Below are 15083 nucleotides of genomic sequence, written 5' to 3'. Positions count from 1 at the left end.
TTTGTAGATAAATAAACCAAGGCTCCAGGGAAGTGTGTAACTTGCCCCCGGTCTTAAAGATGGAATCAACTTTTGAATGCAGACGAGTTAGGCTTCTTCACACTGTATCTTGTTGACTAGAGCAGAAAGTTTGTGAGAACAAGATAGTGCTTAACCTACTATTTCCAGGTAACAATGCACACTGCCCACAGTATTTGTGAAAGGTGAAGTACCATGTGCATTGCTTTGCTTTTTGCTGGGATGCCAGAGGACCACAGAGGCCCTGGGACATGCAGCCCTCATCCTCAGCATCTCTTCATCCCATTGTATGGTCCTCCGTGCAGCTCCCCAGGAGCTGTGGGGAGACAGAACCTCTGATTGGCTCTGCCAGCCCCTTATTGTTTTCTATTTTCTCACCACTGTAGAGTCTTGAGACTGTCTCCTGTAGATGATCCTGCCACTTCTATTGTCCCTGCCGACTTTCCCACCGTCCCAGGACCACGTGCTCAGTGGCTTATTGTGGTGCTGTTGGCTCAGCCTCAAGGACAGAGACCTTGAGCCAGCTGACAAGGTTGCTTGTGTCACTACTTCTAAAGCCACAAGCCATGCTTTTGGTTCCCAGTACTTTTGAATACTCTTCTTTCACCATCGCTCCTTCAGTTTAGCCACATGGTCTCCCAGACTCCCAGCAGCAGATTTTCCAGCAGACAGTTTTGGCTTGTGGCCAATCCTTGTCTCTGCCTGAGTGACCCTAGTTACCAAGTCAACATGGCGCTGAATGAATGCTGCTATGCTGCCCCCTCGTGGAGAGGGTGGGAACTGGGCGAAGCACAGGTTCCTGCCCTCTTTATAAAGGCCTATCCAAGACCATCTCCTACTCACTAAACTTAGGGGTTTCTATTCCTGATTGGAACTGGTTTTGGTAATTCTAAAGGAAAGGAGGCATGATTTTTAGTAGCTTATCGTTCAAGGCTACAAGAGGTGCTGATTTCTTATTTTGGTGGGCACAAAAGCTGCATAACAGCTAAATTAGCGTCAGGATTTTTTCCATGTATTTATGTCATCCTCGGTCTATCCACTCATTTGTCTTTGGTGTGGAGGCTTTGAGAAGCTCCTCTTAAGGTCTGCGGGACACTGGGTCAAGGTCACCCAAACATACTCTGTTCAGGAATTGTGTGGAGTGTTGTAGTGGAGTTTCCCTTGTTTCCTGCTCAGCCCTTTAGAGTCCTAAAGCCTCAAGAGCTTTGAAGTTACATAAGAAAATTATGCTTCAGTTCACCTCTTGGTTTTTACTTTGATATACAAAATAAGAAGACATTTCAACCAACCATGCCAGAGGACCTGGCATAAGAACCTAGTGGCTAAATCCTCCCCTTGCAACTGCTGGGATTCCATGTGGCTGCCGGTTTGTGTCCCAGCTGCTCCACTTCCCATCCAGTTCCCTGTTTGTGGCCTGGGATGGCCCAAGCCTTGGAACCCTGCATCTGCATGGGAGACCCAGAAGAAGCTCCTGGCTTTGGGTAAACTCAGCTCTGGCCATTGTGGCCACTTGGGGAGAGGACCAGTGGATGGAAGATCCTTCTGTCTCTCCTCTCTGTAGATCTGACTATCCAATCAAAATAAACAAATCTATTTAAAAACATGCCAGAACAATTAGTTGGATGTGTTAGGATTCTCCATAGAAAGAGAATAGAAAGGATATGCATACAGACTTATAAGAAGAGATTTATTGTTTGCTTAATCTATCAAGCGACTTTGGAGGCTGAGAGATCGCACCAGTAATGTAGCTCTCAGTTCAAGGCCAGAGGCCTGAGAACCTGGAGGGATAGTCCCAGAGCCTAAAGGCTGGAGAAGCTACTGGGTGGCGCCCATCCACACTGGTGCTGCCCATCACATTGGTGGTGTCCATAATATTGGGTATCTGTCCATAGTGGTGGTGCCCATGGACACTGGTGCTGTCCATCCATTCTTGGTGGTGCCCATGGACACTGGTGCTGTCCATCATATGACTGAGGGCCAATCTTCCACTGATTGAAAGGCAAGTCTCCTTCAAAAACACTCTCACAGATATACCAGGTATCTACATATTCCTTTACCTGATCATGTTAAATCTTAAAATTAAGCATTACAGTTAGATACATCCTGGTTGGGTAGTCTGCATGCAAATCCTCTCCAGAGCTCACCATAGCAGGTGAGAACTCGGACCTGGGAGATGTTGTTGGCTCCCTTAGACTTTCTAGCATGTCTTCTATCCACAGCCAACACCCACAGCTGGCACCACTTTGACCTCTGACACGCTTGTATTATTCACAGCCTAGGTCCTGATTTACTTGCCCAATCCTTCTCTTTCTTTCAGCCTATGACATTATTATTGATTGTGTTTTAAAAGACTTGTTTCTGTCTCATGTTTCATATCTAGCGGACTTCTCTGCCACTGTCATCATTGTAATAGTGGTTATGATTTAACTGAGGATTTATGATGTCAGGCACAGTGCTAGCAGTCTTCATGTGTCAGTTAAGTTCTTTCGTGTTGGAACTCTGTGAATGAAGTCCATTCATTGTTCCCATTTTGTAGATAAACTAAGGCTGCTGGTTCTGACCAAGGTGACACAGCTAATAAGTAGTAAAATAAGGATTTACGTGCGCGTCCCACCATATTGCCTCTTTGTGCATCCCTTTGCCTAACACAATATCTTTCTAGGTGGTTCTTTTGAAAAGAAATTCCTCAAGATCCCCTTCCCTGCTGGCCTGTATGTTAGCCTACACCTTGAAAACAGTGACCCACCAGATTCCCCCGTGGATGGGGTTTTAGTAAGAACTTTGTTTCCCATTCTTTAGAGATCAAAGTAGATTCTTGCATGTTGGTGCTAGGCCAAGGAGTATTATCATATGTTATTTATTCCTAACCCTAAATCAAGAGGATAGGTCTCTTTCAGGAATTCCTTTGGATTCTTGGAGTCTGTGAGCTGAGCAGACTTTCACCTACCTGCGTGTGGGCAGCAGAGTCTTAGGAACACCTCTGAAATCATCAACCCATCCAGAAACCCTCTCATGAGCAGAGGTTCCCATCACAACTTCTCAGTCTTTCCACCTGTGTCTGCTATGAAGACAGTGTTAAAGAGGAAATGGCAGAGAAAAATGGGAAAATAACTAGGACTCTACCCCATGCCCTTCGGAGTATCTCCTACTTATGCTGATGAGGCATTGTGAGCCCAGCTAAGCTGAAATGTGCCTAATTCTGAATTTATAAAATAGTTCCATGAGGGCATGTCAATATGTTTGTAAAAAATGAATGAAAGAAAAAACACTTGTTTTACCATAAAAGATTTTGAAACGTAATTATGATTTTTCATATGCTAGTCTTGCATGAAGTTCATCCTTTCATATTTATTGTTAGTCCAAATTTTTGGTGAAATGGTGAATAAATACCACAGCTTCTAGCACTGAGTAGGTATTCCATAAAAATTAATTTTCCTTTTCTTGTCCTCTGCAAGTGTCTTTTTTCCTTTGCAGTAATGTAATTTTGGAGACTTAAATGTATTGTGTTTAGGATGATGCCAGTATTCAGAGGGTGGGTGACTTCCTAGGATCGCACAGCAGGCATCAGATCCCAGATGTCCAGAGGTGTGCTGGCGTGTTGTCACCTTGCTGACATATGTCTTACTTTGTCGGGTTTGCTGTGCTTTGCCCAGTTCTTGGCCTCCTTGCTGGTGCTGTAGTTGTTTCTCATGTGTCAAACCTTCATTTTTGTCTTGGAGGCATCCTTGTCTCCTCTGTTATAAATGAGACATTGCCACCCTGCAATTTAAACAGTCACATAAAAACGGGAGTGAACTAAGGAATTATCCAGGCTACTGGATTTCAGAAGTAAAATGCTGTCTTCCAACTTTTACTTTTGTAGAAATATCGAAATAGACACACATATATGTATGTAGCATGTATACTTTTCTGGAATTACACATATACACAAACATGCATACATGCATATACCATAATACGTATGAAATCAGTGAAATAGAATTAAAAGAGATTTATTTTGGTACAAAGTGATTTTGAAATTCATGCTTATTTTTTCATAATTTGCGTGTGCCATGAACTTTTCGAGGTTCCCTCGTGTATTTGTCTTTAGAATTTTTTGTACTAAAATGAACTTCTAATTCCATTTTCATTAATTTTTAAAGTACTCTCATACACACATATAAACATACATGTATGTTGACAGTCTTTGAAGGAGGGTATATGTGTGCTCATCTATATTCTTTTGGCTTTATCCACTTTCTATGTACATTGAATGAGATGGTTTGGGGAAAGACTTTGAAGAGTTCCTGTATAAAGGCTGTGTCATACTGAGACACTTCCTGGAGACCTGGATTTAAGTACAGGCAGTGTGGGCTGCTTTAGGGTTGACGGTGTAAGTGAGCAGACATGGGAACTAAATCATAGGTTGTAGCTAGGACTTGTTTTCCTTTTTTTTTTTATTTATTTATTTATTTATTTTTTTCTTTTTAATACACTGGTTACTCAAAACCATGTCAACTCCATAACATTGCAAATTGCTGTTGATGTTATATTGGGACTCTTAATTGACTGTGATGATATTCTGCCAGCTCAAACTTCAGACCAGAAAAGGTCTCCCCAAGAAACTGTTCAACCAATCTGGACAATAAGTAGCTGGACTCTATGCTTGGTATATGTTTGCAATGAAAGAATCTTGATTGAATTTGAACTGTAATACTGCATCAAGGTGGAGGAATCCACCGGGGGGAGGGGAGGGGGAGGGAGGGGGGATTCCCAGAGCCTATGAAACTGTCACATAATGCAAAATAATTAACAATAAATAAATAAATAAATAAATGTAGTAGAAATCAGTAATGAAAAAAAAAAAAAAAGAGAGACTCTCTCCTGTGTAGTTGAAAGCTTGACATATACAAATCTAGGATAGCACTTCCCCATTCAGAAATGAAACGAAAGAGGAGAAACTGAAGCCCAGGAAAAGGCAGTGGCTTTTTTTTTGAATCCTGTTGATAGGTACTCTACATGCAGGTTCTCACGTAACCTTCATAATACAGGAAAGCATCGATCTTGGTTTTCAAGTCTGTGCTGATGGAGGCTGCAAGAGAAAAAGGGATGTGCACCAAGTCAGAGTGCTCAGAAGGGAGCCCAGGTTCTCACCCCTGGACTTGGTGTACATCCCAGAGCTTCTGGCTGCTCCAGAAAACATATAAGCAAGACTTGGCATGGTGTCTTGGCCCTCCTTTAGCTCTGCCTGGCGGAGTGAGTGGGAAAGGAAGCAGGGAAAGGGATGGGGAAGGAAGAGGAGAGGAAGACATTCAAGAGAAAAAGAGGACATTGAAGATTCTGAGGCTAGCCCAAGCCGGGTGAAGGGATCTCTCTCTGTGCCATTCTCACCTATTTCTCCATATCTGAAATGCATCGTTCTGTGGCAATGTTCTTGGAGCTGCTGCAGACCACGAATTCCCAAGCACATAGCTTATTTGTCAGGGGCTCACCAGTGTGGTCCCCTGTCCTGACCCCAAGAAAAGGATAGTACTGAATGCTTTGTCTCTGGGACAAGTACTGCACTCAGTGCTGTTTCAGGAGGCAGACAATATTATTCCCAGCTACAGGTGAGAATTAGATGCAAAGAAGAGATAAGGGATCTCTTAAGAGCCTTATGAGCAGGAGAACACACACACACGTAATTTTATTTATTTGAAGGACAAAGCAACACAGAAGGAGAAATCAGCCATCCACTACTGCCCCTCTCAAATGGCCACAACAGCCAAAGCTGGGTCAGGCTACAGCCCAGATCCTGCATCTCCATGTGGGTCTCCTAAATGGGGGACAAGGCTTAAGTACTTAGGCCATCACCTACTGCCTTACCAGGTGCATTGGAGGGGAGCTGGATCAGAATCAAAGGGACTGGGACTCAAACCATTGTGCCAATATTGGATGCTGGCATTGCAAACAGTGGCTTCAACTACCACACCACAGCGCCAACTACAGGAGAATTTATAATGACGAGGGAAGTTGAGCACTGTTGTATATGCATAGATGAGCTAGATGCTTCCGGAAACCTTGCCCAGCTTTCAGGGGCACAGCACGTCTGCCAGTCTCCTAATCCAGAGTGAGGTCTCATTAGCATTCAGAGGGAGAAGTGATCATGAGGGATGCTGTCCAGAGCATCGGGAAGAGACAGGCTGTACTTTAATTATGACCTGGACATTGGAACAAATCATTTTCTCTGCTGGTTTGACCCTTAGAGAAAACAACTTGTGGGAAGTGTGCAGTCTGCAGCTGGGTCCACAGTGGTACTTATACAGCTGTGTACACATCTGGCACACAGGTGGTGGTGGACTGCATGTGCCTGTTTCTCTTGAATTGCTCTGGGGGTCAGTGAAGGTACCAAGAGCCAAGATAGCAAGGAGAGAATGAGCTGTTTGGAAGCAGGACTGATGGCGAGAATGGAGAGAAATGAAACTACCCCTCCATGCCCCGGGTTGTAATCCCATGTGACCATGACCATTGAGTCCGAATAACTCCTGCCACTTCCTCCAACTGCTCTTGAGTCAACATGGTGGGCTTTCTTTTTGTGTTCACTCCAATCCTCCCTTCTCCAACTTAAGGGAAAATTTTGGAGAAGGGGGTTGAAATTAAGAAGGGAAGCAAAAGCAGAGGAGATTAGCAGGGTAGAAGTTAGACAAGCACAGATGCTACCACCTGCTGCTGCAGATTCTCAAGTGCTTGTTGACTCCCTGGGAGCGTTTGCCTTGAGTCTGTTTAACAGTCCATTCCAGGGCAAGGGGAGGAGAGGAGGGCTTGGGGACAAAAGGCCTTTGACCAGCTCCTGGAAAAGCGTTGATTAGTTTGCTCAGGTTGGCAAACAGTGACTAGGGACAGGGGGCCCAGGCGCAAACCGGGTGGATTTTCTGCCCTATGCACAGCATCCACATGGAGGAAGGAAGTAAAGGCAAATATTCAAGGGGCTAGTGTGTCCAGAGGTGCAGACATGGAAAGAAAAATCACGCTGAGCAGCTGGAGGGAGAAAGAGGAAAGGAGAGCTATAGGTCCCTGGAGTTGTGTTTTGGGGGCTCTGGCATACCTTGTGGGTGATGACAGAGCCATGCCTGAACTACTCCTCAGTTCCACCCCAGCTTCTCAAGTTGAAGGGCAGGGGTGTGCATCTTGACATGAGTGTTTTGGAGGTGATCCTGATGGCCAAGAGTAGGAAGCAGCAGAGTGGTGGCTGAAGGCCCATGTTGGCAGTGACAGCACCTGCACTTCCATCCCCACGGACTGAATGCCGGCTCCCCTGTGGATTCATGGGAGGCGGCCTCATTCTCCTCTCCCAGCTGTGTCTTCCCTCTTTCTGTAGCCAATCTGTGTGTAATGCCTCCTTGGGAAATCCTCCTTAGCTTCCTCTTTGCTCCACCCTAAAAACGCTTCCCATTTTCCAGGAGGCTTCCAAGATCAACACACTTTAGTCATAAATGAGTGTTGTTTCAGAGTCGGGAGGTGATCAAATATTTAATCAAATATTTTAATTATTCTCATAGCTTTATAAATGGGACATTGATTTGTATTGTTCCTATGTTGTTTACTTAAGGTAAGTCTCAGAGGAAAGATATTATTTGTCTGTTAACTTTTGTATTGTTTATTTGTGGTCCCCAAGGGCATGTGTTGTGTGGATTTGGAGATCTGTCTGGTGTCTTTGGATGCCTATGGTAATGCCTGGCATACAGCAGGTACTCAGCATAGACTTGTTTATTTATATATGGGTGCAACTGGTGTCGTGGTTTATGTTCCTCTCTTCCCAGTTAGGGGACAGAATGTATGCCATAGAGTGCACTGTAAATGCTTCTGATGAAATAAGAGACTTCAGGTTGCAGGGCCCTGTGCTTGCTAGAGCATACAAGAAACTAGTCTGGGAATACCTCAAAGTTTCTTTGGAGATCTCCCTAATCGAACTGCTGGACTCAGAACTCTAATCAAGAAAAGACAGAAGACAGAGCAGATCAATCATTCATCTCAGCTATATGTTGGCAGCGATATATGGGGCAAACGGAGACTTTATGATGGACCATATCAATCAGTGGACGACCTCATCGAGCGAAACTGGCAGCGATTCATAACCGGAGAACTATTAACACCACTCGAGCACATATCTCAGAGCATGCCCCACATCCGGGACTCGGGGTGGGCGGGAAACCGGGTGGGGCTTCCCCCTCAATATCCCCCTTTACCTCAGATACAAGATGGAAACAATGTGGACATAATAGTATTACCCACTTCCCTATCCCCCTGAACCTTTTTTTTTTCTTTTCTTTTTCTTTCTTTAACTGTAATTAACTATGTAAAGATTGTCAACAACACAATAAAATAGATTATATTAAAAAAAAAAACAGTAGATGCGTGTGAGAAGTTTTGAGAAGGGATTGGCCACACTTAGGTTGTCGTGGTAGTTGGCTTGACTGTAGGAAAATACTCTTCAGTTGTTCATGTTTCCTTAATGCCTGCCAGGGTGGGGCTCACTAGCAGAGCAAGCTGGCATCTGCTCCTTGGATCTGCCCTGAATCAGCTTGTGTCTATGTGAGGAGCGGCAGAGTGATGTGGGTTCTGTGTGCTCAGTCTGGCTGCTGTTTCCCTCCCACCACCTGGCTTTTTTACCCACCTCTATTGACTTCTTTGGTATATGGTTACAAACAGCGAGTTTCTAAGATCATTTTCTCTGCCTATTATGTTGCTACTTGAACAGAGAAAACAACTCTTACATTGGAAACAATATAACAAATGCTATAATGAACAAATCGAAGAAATATGTGTAGGGTATATTATCTCTGTGTTTAGATCAGAGCCTTAACAAATGCAGTTATGATATCATCAGGAAACTTAGAAAACAAAGACAGATTTAAAATTAGAGATTTCATACTCCACCCTGGATGATTATTGACTGGGGTGGTTTGGAAGACATTTATTATGCTCCTGTTAATCTGTTAGTTCCAGTGCTAACAAAGGTAGGCGTTTGGTCTAAGGGTTAAGATGCTGACATATCAGAGAGCCTGTGTTTTACTTCCAGCGTTGGCTCTCAGTTCTAACTTCCTGCCAATGCAGATCCTGTGAGGCAGCCGGCAGTGAGTCAGGTTGTTGGGTCCCTGCCACCCACATGGGAGATCTGGATTGAATTCCTGGTTCCTGGCCCTGCCTGGCCTTGGCCCAGCCCCAGCTGTAGCAGGCAACTGTGGGAGTGGACCAGTGTATGGGAACACTCACTGCTTTTCTTTCTGTGTGTATCCCAGCCTCTGAAATAAGTACACACAAAAAAATTTTAAAAACAGACAAAATTGATTTTTATAAAAGGAGGATGAGCAAGTTAGATCCATAGGTGAAATGAAATCAAATTTTGCTAAGTCCCTACCACACATAAGAGGCTGTGCACTACATAATAGTTTAGAGGCCTTAGTTTCTTGAAATATAAGTTGTTGGAAACAATGTTATAAACTTGGAGAAATTAAAAGCAATGAGAGAATTAAGATAATACTTTGAGTCCTCAATAGGAGGCAATAATTATAGAAGTTTCAGCACTACAAGAGATGGGTCTGGCAAAGCTTTTTTTTTTTTTACTTTTTAAGGTTTATTTATCTGAAAGTCACAGTTACAGAAAGAGATAAAAAGAAGCAGAGAGAGAGAGAGAGAGAGGAAGAGAGAGAGAAAAAGATCCCATTTCCTTTTTCCTTACCCAAATGACCACCGCTGCTGGAGCTGGGCCTTCTGAAGCTAGGAGCCCACAGCTGCTTCCAGATCTCTCCAAGTGGATCCAGAGGAAATCTTCCTCTATTTTGCCAGGCCTGTTAGCAGGAAGCTGGATCAGAAGTGGAGCAACAGGAACATGAACTGGTACCCATATGGGACTCCACCATCACAGGTGGAAGCTTTGCCCACTGTGCCACAGTCCCAGCCTCTGGCCAGAGAAACAACAGCCAAAGAAAAGGAAGTGTAAACAGGACGCAGCCTGCTTGAAGATTTGCACACACAGTTATCTGCAGAGATGGCAGCAGAACTCAGGCCCCTCCAGCCGATACTGCCTTTTTATGAAAAGTCTCAGGCTGTCTCCTGGTGTCTGCCAAGTGAACCGCACAGTCAGCTCATGATAGAGGCATTCACAAAGCAGGAGCACTTGCTTAAGGCTGGGGTAGGATTCAAGGAGAAGGAGCTGTTATGTCATGACTTGGGTTTAGAGACATGAGAGAGTGACGGGCTCTCGTAGGGTAGAATCTCTTGTACAAACCCACAGAGAGGAATGAGGAGTGTTGTTTGTAGGAGCCCTGGTTTTATCACCTCTGAGCCTCTGAACCCCTTGGAGCCTCCGTCATGTTCCCCATCTCCCAATTCTCCCGGTTGTGGCTCCTGCCCTTCTCTCTCTGCCACTGTGTGAGTGCTGATTGTCTTTTGGCAAAATTTTGCTTATTTTCATTTTATTTAAAAGGGAGAGAGAGAGAGAGAGAAAGAGAGAGAGAGAGAGAGAGAGAGAGAGAGAGAGAGAGAGAGAGAGAGACTTCCATGTGCTGTTCACTGTGCAAATGATAGAATAGCCAGGAGGACTGGGCCATTCTGTCTTAGTTGAAGCTGAGAGCCTCCCTGGCCTCCCACTTGGATGGCAAAGACATAAGCACTTGGCCCTCATCCCCTGCGGTCTCTCAGGGTACACATTTGCAATCCAAAGTGGAAGGGATTCAAGCAGGCAGGGTAATAGGGCTTCAGGCATTCCAAGCAGGGACTTAAGCTCTGTGCAAGATATCCTCTCTGTGAGTGCTGGCTCGGGTCATTTCTCAGCTGCTCTTTCATCTCTGGCTCCACTTCCATCCAATCTTTCACTCTCATCTCTCACTCCACCGTCTAATAATCAGTATTTTATGCTCATACTGAGGTTTTTCTTGGTTTCTATATGTGAGAGACAACATATACTACTTTTTTATTTCTGTGTATACTTATTTTACTTAATGTCCTTTACTTCCATCCAGTTTGTATAAATCATTGCATGACAGGATTTCATTTTTTATCGCTAAATGCTGTTTCATTGTGTGCATGTATGTATTTATGTAATTCATGGGTGTTTTAAATCCATTAATGTAATGTTGGGCACTCAGGTTGAGTGTGTATTTTGGCTATTGTGAATAGTGCTGCTATCAACATTGTGGTGAGGTACTCTCTTTGATAGCAACATGTTCATGTATTTTGGATGTTTATCTAGTACTGGGATTATCGAGACATATGGCAGTTTTATTTTGAACTTTGAAAGAAATTTCCAAATTGTTTCCAAAAGTGGATGCACTAATTTATCTTCCCAGTAGCAAAATACAAGCATTCTCCTTTCTCTGCATCCTTACCAGTGTTTGTTACTTTTCTGTCTCTTCAATAGAAGCCACTCTGGCAGGGTGGGGTGAGTTACATTTCCCTGATGTTTAGGAATACTGAGCATGTTTTTTATGCATCTGTTGTATTTCTGTATGTTTTCTTTTGAGAACTGTCTATTTAAATACATTGCCCCTTTCTTAACTGGATTGACATTTTGTTGTTGAGCTTTTGAGTTCCTGATGTATTCCAAATATTAATCCTCTGCCAAACTGCAAATACTCTCTCCCATTCTATTGCATGTATCTTCACTCCTTTGATTATTTTCTTTGCTATGTGGAAGTTTCTGAGTTTGATGTACTGTTATTTGTCTAGTTTTGATTTTGTTGCTTGTGCTGTGGGGTCTTATCCAAGAATTCGCTGCCTCCACCAATGTCTTGAAGTATTTATCCTATGCTTTCTTCTAGTCGTTTCATAGTTTCAGATATTTTATTCTGATCTTTGATGCATCTTGAGTTGATTTTTACATATGGTGAGAGATAGGGATGTAATTTCATTCTTCTACATGTGTATGTGCAGTTGTGCCAGCACTATTTATTGAAAAAATGTCTTTTACCAATTTATATTCTTGGCACCTTTGTCAAAAATCAGTTGGCTGTATATGCATGGATTAATTTCTGGGCTCTCTATTCTGTCCCATTGATCTCTGTGTCAGTTTTTGTGCCACTACCATGCTGTTTTAATTACTACAGCTTTTTAGTATGCTTTGAAATCAAGTAATGTGATGCCTCTAGCTTGATTTTTTTTTTTCCATTCAGGATTGCTTTGGCTATTCTGGGTCTTTTGTGGTTCCAAATGCATCTTAGTATTGTTCTTCTTTATTCTGCAAAGAATATCATTGCTATTTTGGTAGGCATCACATTGAATTTATAGCTTGCTCTAAGCATGAACATTTAACTCCATGAATACAGAATATTGATCAATATAATGATGCTATTTTTATTATATAAACATTATATGAAACATGTATATGAAAACATTCTTTTAACTGTTTCAGTTATATTTTAGGATGTGTGTGTGTGTGTGTGTGTGTGTGTGTGTGTGAATTCACCACCACCAATGTAACAACATTATTACCATATGCTATAAAACATACATAAAAATATGTAAACGTTTACAGAAATACATAGGAAAGACAATGGTCAATCTCAGTATCTACCACATTTCCCAGATGTTAAAAAGAAATCCAGGGTTATTTTATGTTATAAACAAAAAGTCACCCCCTTAGCCACTTCTGACCTTATATTTTTAATTTTTTTGACGTTTGCATTAACACGAGGACCTGCATGTCTTGTAGTGTCTAGTGTGCTATTTCAACAGATCGATACAGCATGAACCAATGATAATAGAAACTGGGTTCTGTGTTGAACTTGATTGCAGATGATATTGATCCTCACCATTATATGGAGCATAGAACGCATTACCTTATCACTCCTGGTACTCATTAGTCAGTCTTCTCACATCCTCCACCATTTCCAGACTCTCACATCTGGGAAGCTTGTTAAACATGCACACTTGGGGATCACCCTTTTGCCTGCTGGTGGGAGTAGGCCTGGCCACTTTCGAAACTGTTATTGTTGATTTAAGTTGTAGGTTCTCCCAGCAATTCCAAATACTCTGTCTGGACCAGCCTTGGCAGCACTGTGTCACAGGCCATACAAAGTCCACTCTGAGAATGGGCTCAGATATTTTTCTTCAGTATCTTGTATTCCCTTCTTTTCTTAAGCCTGTGTGAGAATAATTCACTTACATGCTGCAGTTCGGCTTCCCCAGGGAATAAATAGCCTGCATTTAATGTATGTTTTAGGCCAACTTTATTAATACCTGATACTAAAGACCCTTTTAATTTATTTTTAAATTTTTCATCTCATTTTAAAGGCAGAAAAACAGACAGGAGTAATTTTCCACCTGCTGGTTTACTTCCTAAAAGTGAGCACAGCTAAGGCTGGGCCATGCTGAACTCAAGAGCCAGGAACATTTTCCTGTTTTCCCTGTGGGTGCAGGGGCCCCAAAATTTGGACTTTCTTCTCCTCCTTCCCCAGGTGCATTAGCAGGTAGCTAGATAGGAAGTGGAGCAGCCGTGACTCCAGCCAGTGCCCATGGAGCATCCCAGCACTGCAGGCAGAGGTTTAACTGGCTGTGCCATACCACTAATCCTTTTAATAAAATTTCCTTTTTATACTGACCTTAGGGGAGACCCAGCTGAAGCCAGATCTTACACTGTCTGTCTTCCCTTTGTGCTCTCTTGCCAGGCTGTTTGCTGTCAAATGTGGGGGCTGCTTCGAGGCCATTGCACCCAATGAGTTTGTTATGCGGGCCCAGAAGAGTGTGTACCACCTGAGCTGCTTCTGCTGCTGCGTCTGTGAGCGACAGCTACAGAAGGGAGATGAGTTTGTCTTGAAGGAGGGACAGCTGCTCTGCAAAGGGGACTATGAGAAAGAGCGGGAGCTACTTAGCCTGGTGAGCCCAGCAGCCTCAGACTCAGGTGAGTGTTGATGCGGTGGGGGAGCGGGGCCTGCTACCCCTGGGTACTTCCTTCCCAGAGGGACAGCTGTGTGCACAGCCTTGCTCTAAGGCAAGGCAGTTCTGGATATTCTGGCAACTTTATTTGTAAGTCTCGAGTGTTTCTTCTCAGCAACTGCATGACCAACTATGCAACAATTCCATGGAATACAACCATAAACATGCAAACGTTCAAAGCCCTCTGGGTTGAGTGGAGTGACTGCTTCAGGCTTAAGGTTTTCAGGCTAGCTACTGATAGCTGGGCTGAGCTCTGAGTTGCAAAGCAGGTTCTGGTCCCCTTTATGGGAATCATTCTGGGGTCTAGGTTTGTGGAGCAGCAGCTGATGGGTATGATTTCTTGGCGGTAACCTAAGTGCAAGAAAGCATGCCCAACCACCTAGACATTTTCAAACATCATCATGTCTTCTTATGTCCTATTGGCCAGAACGAAGATTAGGATCAACTCTAAGGCCACTGGAAGGGGACATGCACTTAATTCAGTGTAGAACCTTGCCAGGCCTGCATGCATCATTACCACACATACTGTATACAGATATGCAATAGTGTTCTAGGCAACGATGAACTAGAACCCACAATTCAGTCTACCACAATCATTCAGCTGTTCCAAGACTTTGTCTTCTCATGGGTAAGATGTAGTCCGTCTCAGGCTTGGTGGGTCCCATAGAGGAAAGAACTAGAATGTAAGAGGGAGCCTCCAAAAGCTTATGGGGAATTCACATTATCTTTTAACTGCATCTTTTTGCAAACTGTTGGAATCCTTGCATGTGTTTTTCTTGCCCATCACCCACCCAAGTCTCAGCCATCACTGTTCTGGAGGAAGGAGAGATGGAGGAGAGCAGAGTGGGTCAGAGATGCTACAGAGTCGGGGAATGAGGTTACGCGAAGCTGGGTAAACATTGCCTTTCCAGTGAGAGTGTTATCCCCACAGATGGGTGTTTGTCTTCTCCCCAAAAATCAGACCCAGGGAGGCTAGACCCGTGAGAGACTCAGGTGCCTTCTCCAGGTCTTGCACTGTCAGCTCCATTTCACTCTCATGCCCCTTAACTGGTGTCCAGGCCCTCTCAGAGGCTTCACGCTGCCCATCTGCTCAGCTTTTGGGAGAGCCTGTGTCCCTTGCATTCTGACTTCGAAACCTAGCACTGTCGTTCGCTTACTTGCTAGTCTTAAAGGTC

General features: G+C 43.7%; 1 protein-coding gene across 1 annotated transcript in view; it reads left to right on the top strand.

Annotated features, from left to right (window-relative positions):
• LMX1A (LIM homeobox transcription factor 1 alpha) overlaps positions 1-15083 on the top strand; it is a 165437-nt gene that overhangs the window by 95965 nt on the left and 54389 nt on the right. The window contains exon 3 of the mRNA XM_004589140.2: positions 13641-13873. Coding sequence (XP_004589197.1) covers positions 13641-13873 — 233 coding nt within the window. The remainder of the gene's footprint in view (positions 1-13640; positions 13874-15083) is intronic.

This window comes from Ochotona princeps, chromosome 2 (assembly GCF_030435755.1).
Source record: "Ochotona princeps isolate mOchPri1 chromosome 2, mOchPri1.hap1, whole genome shotgun sequence".
Taxonomy (NCBI): Eukaryota; Metazoa; Chordata; class Mammalia; order Lagomorpha; family Ochotonidae; genus Ochotona; species Ochotona princeps.
Note: the sequence above shows the minus strand (reverse complement) of the source record. Positions and strands in the feature narration are given on the sequence as shown.